The sequence below is a fragment of the Rousettus aegyptiacus genome, unplaced genomic scaffold (genome assembly GCF_014176215.1).
Source record: "Rousettus aegyptiacus isolate mRouAeg1 unplaced genomic scaffold, mRouAeg1.p scaffold_m13_p_7, whole genome shotgun sequence".
NCBI lineage: Eukaryota > Metazoa > Chordata > Mammalia > Chiroptera > Pteropodidae > Rousettus > Rousettus aegyptiacus.
In genome coordinates this window covers 57777247-57798528 of record NW_023416310.1, presented here as the reverse complement: position 1 = coordinate 57798528, position 21282 = coordinate 57777247, and the positions used below count along the sequence as shown (strand labels likewise).

The 21282-nt window shown below is 35.9% G+C and overlaps 1 protein-coding gene across 2 annotated transcripts; it reads left to right on the top strand.

Annotated features, from left to right (window-relative positions):
* Positions 1-2080: 2080 nt before the first annotated feature.
* Positions 2081-19774, top strand: KRCC1 (lysine rich coiled-coil 1). Of its 2 annotated transcripts, XM_016136364.2 has the most exons (3): positions 2081-2327; positions 16511-16622; positions 18421-19774. In XM_016136364.2, the coding sequence occupies exon 3, from the start codon at positions 18443-18445 to the stop codon at positions 19211-19213; it is 771 nt and encodes a 256-aa protein (XP_015991850.2). In that variant the 5' UTR covers positions 2081-2327; positions 16511-16622; positions 18421-18442; the 3' UTR covers positions 19214-19774. The 2 variants fall into 2 exon arrangements, with proteins under 2 accessions (XP_015991850.2, XP_015991854.2); XM_016136368.2 differs by lacking the exon at positions 16511-16622.
* Positions 19775-21282: the final 1508 nt, after the last annotated feature.

Here is a 21282-nt window from a genome sequence, read left to right as displayed (position 1 = left end):
TTCAGCACATGTATCAGGCACTATGTTCAGTGAGTGCCCTGATACGAGAATGAATAAAATGCAGGCCCTGTCTTCAAGACATTGGCCATTTAGAGAGGATAATGGAAGACTATGTAAAAATGGTGAAAGAGATATAGGAGGCAAAGGGGAAAGTGTATCCAGGGAAGGCTTCAGAGAAGAAGTGGTCAATGAAGATAAGTAGGGAAGAGGAGAACCAGAACTGGAGGAGACCATTTCGGGCCCAAGGACATAGCAGCATGAGTAGAGATGTGGAGGTAAATAGCATGACATGTGCAGACAACTACAATCCGTTGGGTTTGGAGGGAGCTACAGAAGAACATATATTATACTTCTGTTTATCATTCTGGGACCAGACTATTGCCTTTTATGTCCTAGTGTGTTACATACATTTCAAAGCTATTCTAAAGGCAACAATAACCTTTTGAATGCTTGAAAGTGTTCTTTACTTAACAATATTTCATATACTTTCACAACACCCTTTGAGGTGGGTATTATCAAGGCCTCCTAGTTAAAAAGCATCAATATCTCCTAAGTAATATCTCTCAGAGACACTCTAATATATGTGCACAGAAGACTGCCCATGAATGTTAGAGCAGCACTGTCTGTAACAGCAAAAATGGGAAACAAGCTCAAAATCTATCAATAGGACAACTGACAGCTCATGGTGTATTCATATAGTGTGGAATGTTATAGAGCTGTAAAAGTGAATGAATTAGAACTTCATATCTCAGTATACATTAATATAAAAATGGTGAGTCATAAAATAACAAATAGGAAAGGAATAAATAGTTTTCAATCATGCAAAGCAATACTTCATTTTACTTAGAGATACATATGTAGTAGAGGTGTAATGGGAATGAGAAATGCTGGATTCAGGGTAGTAGTTACTTCTGAGGGGAGGATGAGTTTATTAAGAAGTAGGGATGAGGCATTACAGGAAGAGGAAAAAACATGTATAACAAGCTGAGTTATACAATAGCTTAGTATTTACAAGAATCGGTAAAAGTTTAACATTGCTGGATCATAAAGTGAAAAGAGGTTGGGGAGATGAAGGTAAAAGGTGGAAAAGGAGATCAGGGAAGTGCAAAGAAGTCCTGTAGGCCTCATGTTTCATTTCTCCAACAGACGATAGGGAGCCAGGAATGACTTCTAGATAGAACTCTTTGGCAGCAATATGCAGTAGATTGGAGTAGTGAAGTCAGAGGAAGGATATCAATTAGGCAGCTATTACTATGGTTCTAACAAAAGATAGTAAGAACCTCAAACTAGCAACAGCAATGTGACAGGAAAGGATACCCAAGAGTAACTTATACCATGCATCAGAAAACATGCCCATCAACAGGAAAACGGGTATAATATTGTACAATGAAACGAACAAATAACACCTATATACAACAGCTTGGATGAACCTCAAAATGTTGAGTGAAACAGTCCTGTAAGACTGCATAAAGACATAAATCTTATGAAATTCAAAAACAACCTAAATTTCTTTCAGCTACAGGTACACGTGATAAAGATTTATATGTAAGGAAATGATGACTACAAAGCAGGGTAGTGATGTCCTTGGGAGGTGGAGAATAATATGAGATTTACATGTGTGCGGGCGCGTATATGGACCTATACATATTTTGATAGAAAGCGAGAGAGAGCGAGCAAGAGAAAGATCGTTTATGAACCATCGATGATAGCATATCATGACCAAGGATTTTGCTTAACCTACCCTGAGTATTAAAGGCCCTAGGCAAAGGAAAGAAAGATAAAGCATTTTTTCTAAGAAAGAACTGTGTATTTTCAGATGCTCTGGAGGTAGAAGCCAAGGATTCCAGCCTTTTTACTTTTCTTTTTTTTTTCTTATTTGGTTTCAGATTCACTGTCAGAAACGTGAGAGGCCCCACGTGCTTCCCTCTCCCCCCAACGTGACGGCGGAGAGGCTGCTAGGGAACGCCCGGCGCAAGCCGGGTTAGAGCAGAGTCCGCGAGAGGCGGGCGAAGCGGACGGCGCAGCAGGAAGGCGGGGCCCGCGGGGCTTTACGCGACGGGCGAGCAGCGCAGGCGCAATAGCGCGCCTCGCCGCCATGGCGTCGGCGCTGTCCAGTCAGCTTCGGGTGGTGGTGGCAACTTCCCTTCAGGACTCCCGGTCTCCGCCTCCTCCTTCCCCACACCCCGCCTGCTCGGCGGCGGAGGCGGTGTTGGCGGCAGCGGTTGTCTCAGCCTCTCCGCCACCTCCACCTCGGCCTGTCCGCCGGCCGGCGGCCTTGGCGGGGTGGGGGACAGTAGTTGTAGACGCCCGCCCCTGCCTCAGAGAAGGTGAGTTCCCGCCCCGGCGGCGGGGGCAGCCCCGTCTCAGCCCCGCAGCGCCGAGGCCCAGGAAAGGCCCTGCGTGCCCAGCTGGGCGCGCCCCGAGTGTACGAAATGGCCGACTCGGTTAGGACCCGAGTCCCTCGTTCCCCCCCCCCCGGCCCCTCCCCCCGTACAGGGGCGCCAGGGCCCCCAAATGGAGTGTGGAGTTGAGAGTGGGAAAGAGAGGCGGCCAGGTAGATGTCAGGGAACGAGAAGGAGCGTTGGTGAGGAAACCCCAAGACTGGACACAGAGGTGCAATTAAAGGCCGGAGAGTGGAAGGGCGCAAACCTCCGTTGGGTGAAATTTGACAACCTGGAAAGTAGTTAGGATAATCAGGGAGAAGTAGAGTTAGGAACTTGGGTAGGGTAGGAAGTAGCATGAGAGTTTAAAGTTGCAGGGACCCTAGGGGAAGGAAAGAGGGGGCGAGGTTTTTGAGAGTTTTCCTTGGCTTTTCGAGGACAACAAACACCCTGTAAAACAAGCTTCTAAGATTTACAGGCCTACCTTGATACTGGTCTGACTTTTAATGTGTATCTACCAATGTCAAAAGAACAAAGCCAGACATTAGTGCCGGGAAAACATTTTATTCAATAACTACTGACAGCAGGCCAGAAAGCTGAGCTCCATTCAGTTTGCTCAGAGGTGACTGGGCGTTCTAACGGGAAAATGAGGAATGAAAGAGAGGTGGGGTTCAGTACAGTCAGGAAAGTGAAAGATTACAAAGGTTGGTCAGTGCGAATGCAGTTAGCTGGGTCTACTTGCAGGTGTTAAGGAAAATTAGGATTCTTCCCTGCCGCAGTGACTAAGGAGACTGAGGCCCATCCTTCCTGATGATTGCATTTCAAAGAAATGACTTTCAGGTCCTCAAGACACCTCTAAGTTGTAAGAAATACACATACATCTTCAAGGGTCAGAGGAATGATTTACAATTGAAAGCTGTTTTTAGTTAAGTATTCTTAAAAGGAGAGAGATCAGGAGCCTATCATCAGGTGTTGGCTGAAACAAACAGTAAATTTCTTTTGATAACCCTGAGCTTTTCCTAACAGCTCAAAGGAGGGTGGGTGGATTCCTCCTTAGGCTCCTAGAGGCCATGATTAGAATTTGGTCAAGTCTGTTTGTTCAGAGGTTTAGGAGTGAACCTGCGAATGCGAAAAATATATTTAAAGTTCTCACCAACACATTTCCCCTTACATGAAAAGCTGTTTCTTGATTATCTCACTCAGTCTTAAGAGATGTTTAAGTTACAAGACTATTTACTTGCAAACAGCATGCTTATTCCGAACTGAGATAAGGCTGTAAGGCAGTGGAAATGATTTCAGATGGAGCTTGATCTCACGGCACATCATTTCAGTAAAACATTTAACTATCTTTAATAATTAATCCTTAGCATTTGCTGTATTGCCTTAAGTTGCATTTTGTCTCCAGAGTGAAAGTTGGTGGATGCCTAACTATTGTAGAATAATTTAAATTTATTTCTCCTGGAGGGACACTAATAAATATTACCTCATAAAATAATTTCATTTTCACCTTCCACGATATATTTTTTTGTGTGAAATGTAAATTTCAATCACTAAATATGGAAATCAGAAATTCATTGCAACCAAACGATGTTCTTAGGGCAATTTGGAAGACTTAGTGTCTTCAATCAGCCTGGGTTAATATCATTGTTCTGATAGAAAAAATAAAATGTAGGTTTTCTGTTTTCATACCAAACATCCTGCCTCTCACCAAGTAAGACTGCGCAGTTGGTAGGTGGCAAGTCCACAATTTAGTTGGTTCCAGTGGCCAGATCATAGGAAGATTTGGAAACAGTTTCTCATGGAAAACAGTTTTTTGCCTGACTTGGCATTTTCTTTTTGTATTTTTTTGTGATGGCCGAATATGTACAAAAATCACTAAAGACTTAACAATGTCAGTTCACACAATACTAGCAGAAACCTTTCTACACCATGTCTGGATGGTATAATAAGAATTCTAGAATAGGACTCTTGACTAGAAATAGGATCTAGTGCTAGTTTCTCCACTGTATGACCTCAAGTAAGTCCCAGATTTTTCTTTCAACCTTTCAAAGTCTAAAACATTTTTCTTCTTTGAGTTTTGTCATCTGTGGAAAGGGGAAATTGGATTAGCCCAATTGCATGGTTTTCAACCAGGGGTAAATTTGCCCCTTGACCCCACCCAGAATACGTTTGGCAATGTCTAGATACATTTTTGGTTTTAACCACTGGGCAAGGAATAGCATGGATAAAGCAGGCTTACTGGTATCTGTCGGGTATAGGCCAGAAATCCTGCAAACATCCTAAAATGCACAGGGCAGCCACCTCACTCACCCCAACACACACAACAAAGGATTCTCCTACCCAAAACATAAGTACTGTTAAGGTTGAGGAACTTTGCACCAACTAAACTCTGAGGTCCTTGACAGCTTTACAACTTTACAACTGATTTACAGTTCCATATTGATAATCATTTCACAGCATGACTGTGTACTAGAATGGTAGTTCATAACACATGAAAATTGATCTATAATGGCCACAGGATGACAGTCAGAGGGTAATGACATCTCTGTTGAGTTAGGATTAAGACTATTCACTAGGATTTGAAAAAATATATAATTTAGTACCTAAAAAATTACCTCTTATAACTTTATTTCAGGTAAATATCCTTCATTAACTGTTCAATTAATGGCTACTTAAATGGTAAATATTTGATATACTATTTAAAACACTAGTGAGACTCAGTACATTTTTAGTTTAGATATTTATGTCTTAAATAATTGCCAATTAAGAGTACGTAAACAAGGTGGTGAACAATATACAGATGATGTATTTTTGAATTGTACACTTGAAACATATAATTTTATTAACCAATGTTACCCCAATAAATTTAATTTTTAAAAAAGTACATAAGGAGAAAATTTTGCTCGTTATTTAACTAGTATCTTATTTTTCTTAAAAAAAAAGCTTTGTCAGGAGATTCCTCCAAAAGATATCAAAGAATTGTTATGCTTCCAGTTATTAAAATTCTACTTTCAAGATCCTGATGGGATATTTAAGACTGATTTGAAAAGCATCTGCTTATCTCTTTTCACCTATAGCTGTAACACTCTTATAAAGAGCTCATCTGTATTGTACTTGGTAATGAACAGATGTCAGTAAGGCTTAAAAATTGAGCAAGCAAGGAATATATAGAAGTTTTAAGATCACAAATAGGAAATTGAGAAACTCAGTTACAAAACCCAAAATACCACATGAGCAAACTTATATAAAAAATAATTATACATAGAATTTATGGTCAAAGTGTCATAATATTGTTCTAGGACACTTTATAATTCATTCAATGAGGTTTCTTAAATATTTTTGACAGTTAAAAAGTTTTTCACCAAGTAATGGCATTCCCGAGAAATAACTAAAAACAACCTCAACAAACAATTCTTGCTTATCTGCTTTTTAAGAAAAAAAAATAGACTCAGTTTTAGAATAAAGAACATTTCTGACTTACCGAATCATTAACCCATTTACATAGCAATTGCCTAAAAATGTTTTCCTTTATGTTTATGATATTAACCATAGATTCAAGTCAGGTGACAGAAAATCTAGCTAATAGCCCTTCTTACATTTATTCAGAAAACATTTATTGAGCTTCACTTATGTACCAAGTACTATACTCAGTACTAAGGATATACAGATGAATTACGCACAGCTCTTTTAACGAGCTAAGCAGTAATGTTTGTTAGTGAAATTAGGTAGTAGGGGAGGGGAAGAGTAAGTGGAAAAAGTGCAATTTTAAATCCGGATTAGCCAGACTCCTGAGATAATCAGGAGTAGTTCATTGTTTTGTATAAATCTGTGCTCTGTCCAGGGCTATAGACAGACCAGATTACATTATGTTGTGAATCTAATATTGGCAGCTAGCTAGAATGGTTAGGGAGGAGGCTACCTAGAAAGACATGAATGATTATTTGTCTTTACTAGGTGTCAATACGTAAAAAATATTGACTAAGCATATTAAAATGATTAACTTAAGATTTCCACTGCTATATTTATCACATATATGTTAGGGCACTTTTCCACCACCCCCACCCCCCTTCTTAGGGACACATTCACATTTACTACCCTTTGAAAGGAGTACCATGCATCAGATGGCATTCTATGTAGGATATCTGCTTGGGTTCAAGTAAAATCAATTTAACAAGCATGATTCTTGAGCTAGCTAGCCATAGAATACTTAGCAATATTGATGTTCAAAGACTTAGTGAAAAACATAAATTTTATATTAAAGGTGTAGCAAGTACTCCTGATTAATGATTTCATTAAGTCCTTTGTATTTTGTCATTGGAAATATGCCATAGTAAGCCTTTAGTTATTTTTGTGATTATTGTATTAGTATGAAATAGCTAGAGCTTGGGAAACTCATAGGTCAGATACTAATCTCACTTCCTGGAAAGGCAAGCTTAATAACTAATGTAGCTAAGAGTATTCATGATGCTGACCGGTCTTGGACTTCATTTCTAGCACAATTAAGATCTCTAAAAACTCTTTAAATGGCATTTGACCTTCAGGTAAAAAGGAATAAAAGAACATGTTTTGGCAAAGATAACAGAATAAGCTATCTAGTGTCCTAAAACTTAGTGCCCTGCTCTGCTTAGTCTTTCCTGAGATTATTATGGTATTATAAGATTGTAAAACTCAAGAGCAGGAACAAGGGAAGAATGTACGTTCTTACTACTTCTGTTCAGCATCATACTGAAGGTCCTTGCCATACAGTCAGGCAAGAAAAAGAAATAAAAACAGAAGAAAAAATGACACTCTATTTATAGATGATACAATCATCTGTATATAAAACCTCAAAGAATCTAGGAAAAAGCTACTAGAGTAATAAGTAAATTTAGCAAAGGCACAAAATACTAGGTCAATATACAAAATAGTATTTCTAAACGTTAGCAACAAGCAATTAGAAATTGACATTTTTAAAACTACTACTAATATTGCATCAAAAAACAATACTTTTTGTAGCTTTAACAAAATACAGAGAATGCTACATTACATCACTGAGAGAAAAAAAGATGCCAGTAATGGAAAGCTGTAAAACATTTTCTAATGCTGCTTAGTGAATTAGTTTTAAAAATATAAGACCATGTCATTTATTTGATGTCTTTATTAAAGAGGAAGAATTGAGCTACATATACCTAATATTGACCAAATTAACATCCTAATTTTGCTCAAAATTTTTTTCTTCAAAAATTAAAGATATTTAATAAGTAAACATTTTCTAATAAACATTTTTTAAAAGTTTAAAACATTTTTTTAAATAAACATAAAAAAACTTTATGCTGTATTATATTTAAATGCCATGTCACAACACATACTGTGCTGTGGGGCATGAAAATTTTTATTAAATTTTTCACTCAAATTCAGTAGATTTATTCATCAGACCTGATACTTATTAAAATATGTGGAATCTAAAGAACAAAAAGAACAAACTAATCAAAAATAGACTCACAAATATGATGGCCAATTTGATGACAGAGGGGAGGGGGGCTTGGGAGCTGGGAGAATTCAGTGAAGGGTTAAAGTACAAATTAGAAATTAATTTGGTCACAGGAATGGGAGCATGGCACAGAATACAGTTAGCATTAATACTTTGGCTAGGTGCAGGGTCAGGGGAGGGAGGGAGCAATTGGGATCATTTTACAAACTATATAAATGTCTCTAACCAATGTACTGTATACTTGAAACTAATTGGTTCAGGTTTTGAGATTTCTAAAGGGGTTGTTGGATTGGAACAAATTCTCTGACAGGTCTAGAATTAGGAAAAGTAGAGTGGTTCTTAGTATTTTATTAAGATATGAAGCTCTTTTTAGTTAGTTTTGAATTAGAAGTAATTCATATTATTCATGTTTCATATTTAACACAGTAATTTATATATTTACTTTCATATATTTACTGAAGTAAAAAAGGCCAAGCTTTGCACAGCTGTTGAATAACAACCTGAATAGTTTCATTTCTCCAAAATAAAAGATTCCGTATTCTTTTTCTTTCTACTATGATGTCATTCCTGTAAGTCAGTGAGCAAGTAAATGGCTTTGTGGGTGTTCATCTATAACTAGGTTTGTGGTGTAGGTGCAATACAAATAGGAACATCAAGTTTTCAGAATTTTGCTATATTTTTTTCACCCAAAATCTTAAAAGGTACCTCTAAAAAATACTCCAGATGAGTTTCAGTCGAGAAAACCTATTTCTTGCTTGGTACCTAATGCTAGCCTATAAGTAATTAATAAAATACCTAGAATCCCTATTTGTTTCTGTTTGATAGTCCATAGTCTTCTTATTAAAGTATATCTAGTACACGTTAAAACAGGACATAAACTGAAATCTGCAGAATTGGTTCAAAGTCAAAGCAATCAGAAAAAGACAACAAGGATTAAGTCCAACTTTCAGCTTTCATTTTAAAAACTCCCTCTAAAATGTGAGTTATCTCGGAATACAAAGAATTAGGTAATCCTTTCTGGCACTCCTGTCATGTTTACCTTTATTTGGCTTTCTGTAGTTACTAAAGTAATTAGTTGGGAAAACATTTCACTGTCAGTTAAATAGATGAACTCCTAAATAACACTAAAAAAAGCTCACTCTTGTTGACATATTTAAATGATATAAAGAACTCTTACAATTCTTACTATGTGCCATACACTCTTCTAAGCACTTTTCACATATTGATTTTCTTAAGGCTCACAACAACTCTTTGAGAGGTTTTTTACATACCTATTTTAGAGATGAGGAACCTAAGGCACAGAGAGGTTGAAAAACTTGACCAATTTTACACAGCTAATAAATGCCAGAAATGACTCTAGAGTCCCTTTGTCTGGCTCCTAGGAGCAATGACGTAAGTAATGTTATGACAGGCAGTAGCTTAGCATAAGTGACTTGGCTAGGTGGATAACCTTTCTAGAAACAAAGCTAACATTTAAAATTCCATTTAAAAAAATCAAGGTGCAATTATTTCTTTTTCCAAAACATCCATTATAGATCTTTAAGCTCCTTTATAGTACATTTTACTAAGATAACTTTACAATAAACTGGACATATTTAAAGTGTACAATTCATTTTTGACAGGTGATACTACCATGAAACCATCATAAAAAAAAATGCCAAATATTTCCATCAACCCAAAAAGTCATATCATGCCCCCTTAAAATGCATTCCTCCCTCCACCCCATCCCCAGCAACCACTAATTCGTTTCTATCACTTTGCATTTCTAGAACTGTTTATAAGTAGAATCACTCAGCACGATGATTTTGAGATTCGTGCATGTTGTGTGCATGGCTATTTTATTCCTTTTTATTCCAAATATTATATGGGTACCACATTTTGTTTATTCATCAGTTTATAGACATTAGGGTTGTTTCCACTTGGGGCTATTACAAATAAACATTCCAAGGACACTTATGTGCTGGTCTTTGCATGGACATATGTTTTTATACAAGTGAAATAACTGGGTCATATGGTAGATATTTAACTTTTAAAGAAATTGTCAAACTGCTTTTTAAAGTTGTACCATTTTAAATTCTAATTAGTCATGTAGAGGAGTTCTAGTTTGACGTCTTTAACAACACTTGATATTTTCAGTCCTTTTAATTTTAGTCATTCTAGTGATGGTGTACTGGCATCTCAACTTGGCTATGTGTGTGTGTGTATGGATGTGTGTGTATATATGTACACATACACACATATACACACACATGTATATATATATATAAAATTTTCTGAAGTGTCCATTTAAATCTTTTGCCCATTTTGAATTGAATTTGTCATAAGAGTTCTTTATATAGTTTAGATATAAATCCTTTGTCTGATATATGAAATGGGAATGTTTTCTCCCATTATGGTTTGCCTTTCATTTTTTTAATGGAGAAATGTGTAAAGCCTAGAGATTAGAAAATGTTTTTATTTTCAGAAGGGAGAAGTAGATTTCAGAATGTGGGGACTGAGAAGTTTTAGGTCAGTTAGATAGGTAACCAAGCATAACAGTTAATAACAGACTCTGAAGCTAGACCACTTCTGTCATTTGCTAACTTTACGTAACTTTTCTCTGCCTCAGTTTCTTCTTCTATAAAATGTGGATCATGATAATACTTAGCCTATAGGGTTCTTAGGAGGATAAAATTAGTTGCTTTTTATAAGCGCTTAAGTAGTATCTGCTATATAACATGATAAGAGCAATGCTGGATAAGTTTTAATGAACATCAAAAACCAATGTGGATTTAGTGAAAGCACAAAGGATGCCATGCCTCATTTTCTTTTATGAAAATCTGGTAGATCAGAGGAATGTTTCTTACAGTGAGGATGGATATTCAGATTTCCATGAAGTTTTTGAGATATTCAGCAGTATACCAGGAAGTACTTAAAATTTAAATAGCACATTTTATTTAAAAATTACTTAAAGACTTTTTATTTAAAATGGTTGTCTTAAGACTGCCATTCAGGAAGATCATGAGTTTTTAAGGTTAACCATGAAACTTGAAATGCATTTTTTTGGTGATTGGTCTCTTTAGGCTATATACCCACTAGACCTCTTGGCAATAAGACAAGTGAAGTCTGCCTATGGAATGCATTGGTCAAAATGATTGAAATTGAGAACCATTGGTTGTAGTTTAGAAGGACATGTCATGTATCTTTCAAATATCAGTGAAAAGTAAGACTTCTATGTAGTGGAGATAGATTTGAGTAATCAGATACACAAGAAAGAAGTAGGGAGTAGAGTGGGGAAGCATCTAGTATTCAGAAAGACACTGAATTTAATTTTCAAATAAACTCAGATTCTATCAAATTCTTAATCTTTCTGATTAGAACCAAAGATTGCTGATGAAAAGATCAATCCTAGAAGCAGAAAAAGGGTGAATTATTTGTAGAATGCCATAGGTGTCATCTTGTTCTTGTCCTACTCAAAGTTTTCACCAGTGACATGAATGAAGGCATAGACTTGAATGCATATAAAAACTATGTGTGGGAACTGTAGCAAATATCAAAGACTATAAGATAAAGTGTTTTTAATTTTAAAGATACTCATAGATTAGAATGGTGACCTAAACCCATGACGTGATGAAATATAAAGTCCTGCATTTAGAAAAAGTAATCAGTTACATTAAGTACCAGTTGGGAGAAGACAGCCAAAATAGGAGAGGATTTTAGCAATTACAGCAGTCAGTAGAAATCTATAATGTGGCACCTACTTAAAAAAGCTAAGCTAAATAAAATGGTAAGAATGAAAAGTATCCAGGTCAGGAGAAATGATAATTTCACTGTACTCCACAATAATCATGGTCTGTGTTCTTCAAAGAATGCTACAATTTTGTAATAAAACAAGCGAATAGTACTCATTATACAAAATATATAAAATAAAAAAAATAGAGGTAGCATCAAAATTTTCTGAGAAAGGATTTCTGCAACACCTAGAAGTTATTACCATGCCTTCTTTCTTTTTTCTAATGGTTCCTGTTGCCCACCATGTTCAGAAAATTTGGTACATACACCATTAGTTCAAGTGCCCAACTATGTTAATTTGTAATCTTAATTTGTAGGGAATTTCAAGGCACATAGAAACACCTTCGATTCATCTAAACCCAGTTTCATGTAGAGGAATTGAACACATAAAGGAATGGGAAATAGAAGAAAATAAGGACAGATGTGAACGATAGATAGAATCTTAGTTTATTTCAAAATCAAGTTCATTTTTTAATATAATCCTTCTCCACTCCACTCCCCACTTCCTTCCTTCCAGGGAATAGTAACTCTTGTGGCGCGATCAAATCTAAGACCCACGGAGCCAATTGAGATGAATTGTGAGCCTCTATTAGCCGGCTGGTTACTGACTCTCTACCACGCAGGGTTAGAGGAGATCAGTCCTGAGCTCTCAAAAGAGGCAGTTTATAAAGCCTAGAACCACACCCTGGTTAACATCAAACAAGCAAGCCGATTACAGAAGCAGAAGTTGAAAATTTTCCACCCTTAACAGTAACAACAGCAGTAACAATAACTCTATTCTTTTCATTATTCTCGCTTACAAAGATAACTTTACCTGGGATCAAAGTCTTAGATATCGTTGCTTCTCCATTCTTGTACCTTCTCTCTCCCCAGCTATCAAAAATTCCTTTGATTCTACCCATAGAATATCTCTTAAATTCTTCCCTTCTTTTCTGTTCTCACTACCATGTTTCTGGTTCAGGCCAGTTATCTTTTGCTTGCAATACCCTCTTTACCAATATCTCCATTTTGAGTCTCTTTTGTTCCTCTATTGACTGTAGAATTAAATGCCCAAATAAGACCTACTATGATCTGGCCCCATTCTACCTTTATTGCACTATCTTTCACTACCTTCATGCATATCTAGTTATTTCTTAAGCAGATATGCTTTTTTGAATATCCTCTTGCCCAGAATACCCTTTCTTCACTCATTTTTTCTTTAAATTTTACCCTTTTTGTAAGGATCAGACCAAACTCATTCTCCTGTCTTATAGCACTTAACACAGTTTTGTCCTGCATTATAGTTCTTTGCATATCATTTTTACAAAATTGTAAATTCCTTGATATTAGGAATTGTCTTGGGTATTTATAATCCCCAATTCATGGAACAACTATGTATTTATAATGGAAAGAGTCCAGACAAACCAAAGTTTAAGATCCAGTTTGATCAATTAACACATGTGGCAAGTTATTTTAATTTCTTTGAATCCTGATGTCTTAATCTTCAAAAATGTGCGAAATTCTAGTTACCTTGCAGTGGTAAAAGACTGAAAGAATAATCTCTTGTTTGGCATAAAAATAGTCAATAAATATTTATCTCCTTTTTTTCCTATCTAGTCCCAAAGTACTCACCATGGTACCTTGAAGACAAAACTCAGTAGTGATAAAGTTTCATAAATAAAGCCCAAAGGCACGAAGAACTTGAACTAAGTAGTGTTATGGGAATTGCAATATAGAGGGATAGATTTGAAAAAACATTATAAAGCTAGAATTGACATAAGTCAGAACTTGATAGAAATACGAGATTTTGATCTGGGAATAAGGTACTATTTAATGGAGATTTAAAAATTAAAGTAAGAACTTGGTGAGGGAAAGGGTTAAAGGTAATTTAGTGTCAGTTGTCAGTGTAAGAAATGTCCAAACCAATAAGAGAATTTTTGAGTTTATTTGAGCCAAACTGACAACACAGGCCAGGGAGCAAGATCTCAAATGCTCCAGAAAATAATAGCTTTGCAGTTTTTTTATGCATTTGAAATTAAGAAGAGATAATAAGATTACATGGAGGTGGGTGGGAGGGTTGCAAAGTGGGAATTGGATTACTAGTTAGTTAACAAGATTATGTTCTATCTAAAGGGTGGTTATTTTAAAGGCATGTTAACCTAGATGCACAGAAACAATAGACAAGCCTTGCTTAAGGCAAATATAAATCTTTTACTAAAAAGTTACACGCCTACAGTGACCTGCCCAATTAGGAATTTGTGATCAGACCACCATGTGAGGTTACTTTTCAGTTAACCTCCCCTTTTTTTTCATCCACACAGTTTAGAACATTGACTTTTAGAAATGGGAAATCTGGTAGTAAGGGTCGAATGGAGAGGGAAATCATTGTTCTGTTTTAGGGTATCTTGAGCTTCTAAATGACTACTCTTCAGTAAACTTTCCATCTATATACTAAATTTTGGTTGTCACCAAAAGACAGTATAGACCTGTTCTTATTAAAGAACTTTAATAGAAAAATCAGTGTCACATCAGCATGGTCAGGTTGTGTGTATTCTGAATAAGGGAAGTTCTGAAAGCCTTTTTAAATTTCTGACTTTAGAGACAAATGTAAATTACATTATATACTTTAAAACAACTAAAAATAATTTAGAGATACTATACATAACAGAGAAATATTTTTAAATATTCATCAAGTCCTTTCCAAAATGTTTCTTATTTATAATTCTTGAACATAATATATTAAAGTAAATCTCTTCATCTATACACTGGTACTAAGAATTAAGCTTAGTTTGAAGTTATCCTGTAGAACCTTTAAATTAATTTTTTCGGAACTTTTAATTATAAAGTAATATATGTTCTTTGCAAAAATAAAAAAAATACAGACATGTGCAGAGAGCAAAATATTAAATGTTCTCCCCTACACCTTTTATAACTTCCAAAGTGTGTATCTTTTCAGATTGTTTTCTATAGGTATTGGGCTAACAACAGATGATCAAGTCAGACTCATAAGAATCAGTAATATTGCCTAGTTTCTAACTGCTAATTATTTCAAGGGTACAAATAATCAATAGGCTCTAATTAAACAGAGATGTCTAGTACATAAAAGATGGCTCCTCAGATCATGTTTTCCTACATAAATTTATAAATTCCTACATTGGTCATGCATCTGAGGTTTCTAAGTAAGGTTCACCACACACAGTGGGAGCGTTTAAATTATGAATCATCTACATTTTATATCCCAGAGAATTGTTTAATTTATGGGATAGTCTTCAGGACATTAGTCCTCAATCTTAGCCAGGGATATCTTGATGACATTTCAGATATCATTAGCAAATATCATTAGGCTGTTTACTCAGAGGTCTAAAGTCACCTGCGTTCTTCCCTCTTCCGCGCTCTCTAGGAACAGGCGTGAACAGGTTATAGTCTAGCTTCTTTAACTCCTCCCTTACAGTAAATACATATGTATATATTTAATTTTTGCTTCTGTAGATTGAGTGTCTTTATACTAAAATTGTATTTTAGGTCTGTGAATCAATAGGCAGGTAGGTAGATAATGTAGATATAGTTCTACATCTTGGTATTTCCTCTTAATGTGTCATGGATATATCTCTATGACAGTACATGTGGTTCCAACTCATTCATTTAAATGGCTGCATAGAAAGTATTTGGATGTTCCATGAGTAGTATTATATTTATAAACTAGTAAAGATCTATAAAATAAAATTTCAACTGTTAGGAACTTTAGATAGTAGTATAGATAGACCTCAAGTGTAAATGTAGTAATTTTGACAGTATTTATTGTTGTGAGAAACACTTTTAGCAAAAGGTCTAGAAAATCTATGAATATGACTATGACAAACTTTGAATGGCTTGTCTGAGCCTTGTTTAGTGAACCTTGCTTGTGGTTGTGTTTGTACCAACTGTGGAGGTTTGTGGTTCTCCCATGGGATCTTCAGGTGATATTAGTGGTATAACTAGAATCAGTGACTGTCTTAAAATGGACTGCGTTTCTTGAGATTGTGCCTTTTATAGAATACAAAATTCCAAGGCTGGATTTCTCAGCCCAGCCTTTTAGTACTGTTATCCCAGACAATTTCTATTCAGACTACTACTGGTGCCCCAATAACTTCTCCCTTAGAATGGTATTTTCTAGACTAAGTAAAAATATATCATCACTTAATATTAGAGGCTTACTAAATATTTTCATACTAAAATTCTAATGAGCAAAAAACTAGTACTATAGTCTTCCAAGCACACGGGAAATTAAGACAAGGTGGTATGCGAAATAATATCTAGTCGAAAATTAAAAATATTACCTTAAATATTTAATACGACCTTCTACCTTATTCTCTCTTTATTTTGTTCATAGGTATCACATTGAAGGAACAAAGACTGAACTTTTTATAAATACCTTTTGTAAAAGGCATATGTAGGAGTAGTTAAAATAGTTTGAATCACAGAGGTTTCACATTTTAAAGTAGGTTCTAAAATACAGGGCCTCTGAATCAGGATTATTTCTATTGAAGCTTATGCTTTGATTTGAAAGCAAGCAGAACTGTTCTTAAACTCTTATTTCAGACTAAATATATTAAAAATTATGAGTGCCATCTTTAAATTTATAGGTGTACATTTGGGGTCACTTTGTTTTAAAATAAAGAAAATATATTCCCCCCCCCCCGCCCCGCCCCTCAGGGTGAGAAAAGTGAGCTTTACTTTCAGAGTTACAGGAAACAAAATGATAAATTGAAGATGGATTTTGTGAATTTTCAGATAATTGATCCATGTTAATGATGTAATCTAAACTTTGAATAATTTAATTTTTATAACAAGATTGTGGTTGGTTTCAGATGACTGGGAGTGGAGTATTGGACAAAAATAAATATTGTAATCTCTGTATCATGTTTTTTAGCTCCGTAATTGTTGCAGAGTCTCTCTATTTGGGGAAAGTTATGCTAGGAAAGTGAAGCAGTTAATGGTTGAATATGATCAGATTTCTCCACCAAGTTCTCAGCCTGATAAGGGTAAGGTTCCATTTACCTCTTTATTGATCTCTGCACCATTGTGGTCTTTTGGGACTGGCTTCTCTCACTTGGTATTTCTTCAAGCTTCATCCATTTTTTTGAGTGTATCAGTAGTTTATTTTTTATCACTGAAAATATTCCATTATAGGGACATACTACTATTTATTTTGATTTATCCATTCTGTTGATCAACATGTAGATGTTTTCCTTTCTGGGGATATTACAAACAAAACTGCTATGAATGTTCATGTATAAGTCTTTGTATTTATTTCCTTTTCTTTTGGCTAAATATCTAGGAGTAGAATAACCAGATCATGTGGTAGGTGTATATTTAACTTCCTCAAAAATTGCCAAACTGTTTTCCAAGTTGTACCATTTTACATCCCCACCAACAACATATGAAAATTTCAGTTGTTCTGTATCCTCATCAACAACTGTATTGTCAGTCTTTTTTATTTCTGTCATTCTGTGCTCACTTTGCATTCTAGTGAGTGCCTGGTGGTATCTCATTATGGTTATAATTGACATTGACTTGATGACTAATGATATCTTTTTATGTGTTTATTAGCCATTTGCATGTATTCTTTTCCAAAGTGTTGGTTCATATCTTTTGTCCACATTTAATCAAATATTTGTTACAGTATTTTATTCTATTCAGAATTTTTATACTATTTAATTTGAATAATAGCTAAATTTTTTTACTCCAAATTAGACTTCACATAGACTTTCTTTTCAATCTCAAATTCTCAGGTAAGACAGCTGATCATTAGTGACTCTAGAATGCTGTCACACTTTTTTCTTTTAAAGGGAAGAAATGTTTAGTTCTGCGTGGGTTATGTTACCTCCTACTTTTTGGAGATAAAATGTATCACCAAAATATCTAAGGCATTGTCATCTTATTGTACATATATTTTCAGCTGTATTTGTACTTTTGCAGGATTTTAGGCAAGGTAAAGGGAAAGAATCAGGAATAGTACTGCTCATCTCAAAAAAATTAAACAAGCAAACAAAAAACTAGTATATCTACTCTAAATTTCTTCTGAAACTTTTCTGTCAATCCAACTCCTCTCTCAGCTTTAACCTCCATTTCCTCCCTTAACCCTCTCACCAGTAGTTTAATAGAGAGAGAAAGCAAACCAGCAGGCATTCTAGAATGCATTTCTCACCAATCATAAGTAGCGGAATGAAATCCAACTCCTATACAGAAGAGACAGAACTCTGTCCTTTCATCTTCCCTCATGCCCTGTACTAAGAATTTTTTATCTCATAGCTGAATTTCTAATTTCAAGCATTCCCAAACACTTTATAAACATCCCTTTATTATTAAGTCCTACAGTACTCTAGTCAGGTGAGTATGTATGTTTATTTAATTTTGTTTGAACTGAAGATTTTAAAGTCAAATTACTTCTTCATGTTTCTTTTATTTCTCTTAGAAAATAATATACAAGAAACTGATAAATCAAAACTTTAATAAATATATGAACATTTAGATCAGGTCACCCACCATGGATGTGTAGTCCTTATTCACACATTTTTAGCCCTACAGTACAATTCTATATGTCAGCAACTTTCTGCCATTTTATCCTACTTCTGAGAAGGGTAAAGTTCCTTGTGAGTGGCCTGGCAGGTATTTGACTGTCCTGCTGTTCCTTTTTGGCATATGTCATGATATTTAACTTTATAATGAATTAGATTTTAATTTGTTTGGTCTTATATTTTTTTAAAGCTCTCTTCAAGAACAAAGGATATACTCAGAACAAAATAAGTGAGTAAAAATTTTCTCTTATTTTCTCTGCAGAGAATCCCATGTTGTCAACCTAATGAAGCATTCAAAGAAGACATATGACTCTTTTCAAGATGAACTTGAAGATTACATCAAAGTGCAGAAAGCCAGAGGCTTAGAACCAAAAACTTGTTTCAGACAGATGAGAGAAGACTATTTGAAAACCTGTAGGTACAAAGAAGAGATTGATTCCAGACCCGGGTATAGAATGTTCGATCAAAGACTCCCATCTGAAACCATCCAAACCTACTCAAGATCATGCAGTATTTCACAGACAGTGGAAAACCAGCTACCTAAGTGGCTTCCAGTTCATGACAGGGGGCTAAGACTAGACTCCCTCAACTATTGTCAATTCACCAGGGACTGTTTCTCAGAAAAACCAGTACCCCTGAACCCTAGTCAGCGAGAGTATAATTATAGCTCATACAGTGTTGAATCTGGAGTTTATAAGCACCTCTCCTCAGAAAACACTACCAGTGCCCATCAAGCCAGTCATAAACAGGTATATCGGAAGAGAAAAAGGCACCCAGAAGAAGGCAGAGAAACACCAGAGAAGCGGCCCAAGCATAAGAGGAAAAAAGGTTGTGAGGAAATAAATTTAGACAAACACAAGAGCATCCGAAGAAACAAAACAGAGGTGGAAACAATCTGGATCAGTACAGAAAAGCTTAAGAATCAAAAGGAGAAAAAAAGCCGAGATATAGCCTCTAAGAAAGAGGAACGTAAGCGTAGAAAAGAGAAAAAGGAACAAGGCAAAGAAAGGACAGAGGAGGAAATGCTTTGGGACCAGTCTATTCTTGGATTTTGAGCTGATTCTCCTGAAGTTAAATTGAAAAAAAGTTGAGGAAGAGCTTGGTTTTATGATGTTCATGTTCATATCACTTTTTTCATGTAAACAGGTACTTTCATTTCCAACAAAGTCCAAGTGAACAGAAAGTATTTAGTATGCTTGATCTCCAACATGTAAATTACTTTCTTCTCAGTTTCTAAAAACATTATTACATTTTTCTTATATATGATGTAATTTCCCTTAATGAAAGTGGCTTCGCTTTTATCCATCAAATTGCAATGATGGAAGTATTTTTCCCTTGGGAAGTCATTTATTTTAAATTGAGGGTTAATAGGCTTTCAAATCTTGATTGGGTTTGTTAGTTTTCTCTGTGAAGCAATTTGATTGATTTTTTTTTCTATGTTAGATCTATGTTTTGTTTTTTGAAGCTCTTTGTATTTTCTAGATTGGAAAGTAGAAAATAAAATACATTATAATAATAATAAGGTTAAGTTTCATATAGTTTTAAAAGTTTCAAAGAGTTGATACAAAATCAGTTTATATTCTAGACATGTTTATAATAAAGTGTGCCAATTTCTACGTTTGTTGTTCTGTATCAGTGATCTATTCCTATTCAATGATGATTTTCTTCTGGAAGGCGATACCTGAGCAGTTTGTATTTAAGAGGCAAGATCTTTTGGGTAGGTCACACTTTACAGTTCTAAAAATTTCCTTATCTGCTGTGCCTTGTTTATTCATATTTGCACCCACTTTCTCTCCTCTCCCCTTAGTACTCATCCGTGACCCCTGTCTAGGTCACCACCTTGCCTAGCCTCCTACCTCACTAGGCCCCAGATAGCAAAGAAGGAGAGGAGAAGGGGAGAAGGGATAGTTGGCATGTAGCTTTATTTTAAACTATGACCACAAACCTTCAATCCATCGAGGTTTCCCTAGTAAGTTTCCTACTCTCAAAGATGTCTTATATTTCCTCTCTTCCCAAACCTCCTCTTCCCTACTGCCTCCCATATAGACACCTTTTCTCTCAGCTGATGACCTCACCTTATACTCAGGTGAGAAGACAGAAGCCTTCAGAAGAAGACCTGTTGTCCTACCACCAGATCTATAAAACTCCCTCTAGTATTGTGTTGTCTGATTTCTCTCCTGTTACCAATAAAGGTGTCCTTGCTCTTATTAATCCCTTCCCTTGAGCACTGGACCCTATACCCTTTTACTTCCCAAGGACTTCTCCTGCACCATTAGTATATAAATATGCTTCTGTTATCTCCAGAAAACAAAATGACAAAAAGCTCCCTTAACCCCCTACATCTTTCAGCTATCTGCTTTCATGTCAAAATGTGCCTACATCAGCTGTCTACACTTTTTACCTCTCGTTCTCTCCTCTATCTCTTCTAATCTGGTTTCTATCCCTACCACTCTCCTGAAGCTGCTCTTGTCAAGGTCTCCAGTTACTTTCATGTTGTCGAATCCAGTGGATATTTTTCATTTGTGTTCAGCCTCTCAACAGCTTCCATCTGGGATTGGTCAGTCCCTCTTCCTGAAATAATCTTCACTCAGCTTCATAGCACCATTTTCTACTGATTTTCCCTACATCCACAGCTCCTCCTTTTTGTGATCTATACTGGTTCTGCCTCCACCTGCCTATAAACACATCATGTATATTGCATCAGGAGCCAGTCCTATGCCATCGCTCTAATTGCACATCATAAATGATCCCATCCAGGCCAATGGCTTTAAATTTATGAGTACGTTGATGTTGTGAACTGAATATTCCCCCACTGCTAAGTTCATATGTTGAGATCTAATCCCCCAAGCAATGGTATATGGAGGTAGGGTCTGTGATATAATTAGCCATGAGGATAGAGCCCTCATGAATAGGATGAGTGCCCTTTTAAGAGGCCAGAATGCTAGCTTAGCCACCCAATCTTAGCCCAAACTGACTAAGACAGTTGATGACATCTATACATTTCTGTTTCTAGGCTAGATCTTTCCCCCGAGTTCTAGATATATCCAACTGCATTCGTTGATATTTTTTCCACTTCGAACAACAAGAGCACTTGTTTCCCTCATCATCCATCATTCTTCCCCCA

What these genes read in the sequence shown, in the direction of transcription:
- KRCC1 (XM_016136368.2), top strand. Translation starts at nt 18,443, where the DNA reads ATGAAGCATTCAAAGAAGACATATGACTCTTTTCAAGATGAACTTGAA.